The 1404-nt window shown below is 50.0% G+C and overlaps 1 protein-coding gene across 2 annotated transcripts in view; it reads right to left on the bottom strand.

Moving 5' to 3' along the window:
* Positions 1 to 1008, bottom strand: part of OGFOD1 (2-oxoglutarate and iron dependent oxygenase domain containing 1) — a 9465-nt gene extending 8457 nt beyond the window's left edge. For both annotated transcript variants that reach the window (XM_035898731.1, XM_035898730.1), the window contains exon 1: positions 672 to 1008. In XM_035898731.1, the coding sequence (XP_035754624.1) occupies positions 672 to 717 (46 nt within the window). In that variant the 5' untranslated portion in view covers positions 718 to 1008. The remainder of the gene's footprint in view (positions 1 to 671) is intronic.
* Positions 1009 to 1404: the final 396 nt, after the last annotated feature.

The raw sequence follows: 1404 nt of genomic DNA, 5'->3' as shown, positions 1-1404 counted from the left end.
TGCTCCAGACCCCTCACCAGCTTGGTTGCTCTCCTATGGACATGCTCCAGCAATGCAATGTCTTTCTTGTAGTGAGGGGCCCAAAACTGAACACAGTATTCAAGGTGCGGTCTCACCAGCACCGAGTACAGGGGCACGATCACTTCCCTACTCCTGCTGGCCACACTATTCCTGGTACAAGCCAGGATGCCATTGGGCTTCTTGGCCACCTGGGCACACTGCTGGTTCATATTCAGCTGGCTGTCAACCAGTACCCCCAGGTCTTTTTCTACCAGGCAGCTTTCCAGACACTCTTCGCCAAGCCTGTAGTGTTGCATGGGGTTGTTGTAACCAAAGTGCAGAACCCGGCACTTGGCCTTACTGAACCTCATACAGTTGGCCCCGGCCCATCGATCCAGCCTGACTGGGTCCCTCTGCAGAGCCCTCCTCCCCTCGCACAGATCAACACTACCACCAGTTTGGTGTCATCTGCCCAACTTAAATAATGACTCAAGCTCTTTTACTTACAGAACTGCCCTTTGAGTAGGTTTGTTGCTGGAATAGGGGGAAGGGGGAGCCCTGAGAACAGAAAAGCTTTTAAAAAAGCAGAGTGGACAGCAGCAAAGTTTTTCCCCTTCCTACAGTGATTTTTCATGACTGAAAGGGTAGGTACAGTTGGAACCTGAACTCACCAAGGTGACGTTTCAGTATCAGACTCCACAAACTCAACTGTAGCATCTGGAAGCTGAACACGTCACCCTGTTGCACAGAAGCAGGCGTGCAAACATGGGCTGCACATCTCCGAAAGGGTGCGGGGATTGCAACAGCGCTGGGCCCTGTTAAAGCCACCAGCGGTAGAACTACAGCAACAGTTTTTCCATAATTTGTACTTCATTTTCCGAGACTTTGAGTTGCTGCTGCTAGCTTCTAGGACCCTCTGGAACTAGAAAGGGGCTGTGGTGGGGTATGGAGTTAGCCTTTCTCTAGTTTCCTCTACACCCGCAGAAGCTTTGGGGAAAGGATCGCTTGTAGACTGACCAGTATATTCATATTTAGCACAGGAGATGTCGATAGTTGGCTCCAGCTCAATCTGGGTCACAGCAGAAAGCCACGCTCTGAATTCTTCACACAGAGCATGCCTGGAAAAGACGAGCACAAGGTTAAGCTTCCTCCGGTGTTACAAATCATATTGCCACAGCCTAAACTAATTTATGATTTCCCTTCCACCTACTAAAACAGTTAAAGGTGCTGTTGCTGCTGGTGACGGTATATTCCTGTAGAACCACAGAAGAGCTGGCCAGGAAAACCGCTCACAGCATCGCCAATGATAACCAGCAGCAAGCGTGAAATTAATTGTAAAGCTGAGCATTTTGGAAGTGGCAGATAAACGAGGGCCAAATCAGACTGCCCGGCTCGGAGGGAAAG

This window comes from Egretta garzetta, unplaced genomic scaffold (assembly GCF_000687185.1).
Source record: "Egretta garzetta isolate BGI_Z169 unplaced genomic scaffold, ASM68718v1 scaffold27, whole genome shotgun sequence".
NCBI lineage: Eukaryota > Metazoa > Chordata > Aves > Pelecaniformes > Ardeidae > Egretta > Egretta garzetta.
Note: the sequence above shows the minus strand (reverse complement) of the source record. Positions and strands in the feature narration are given on the sequence as shown.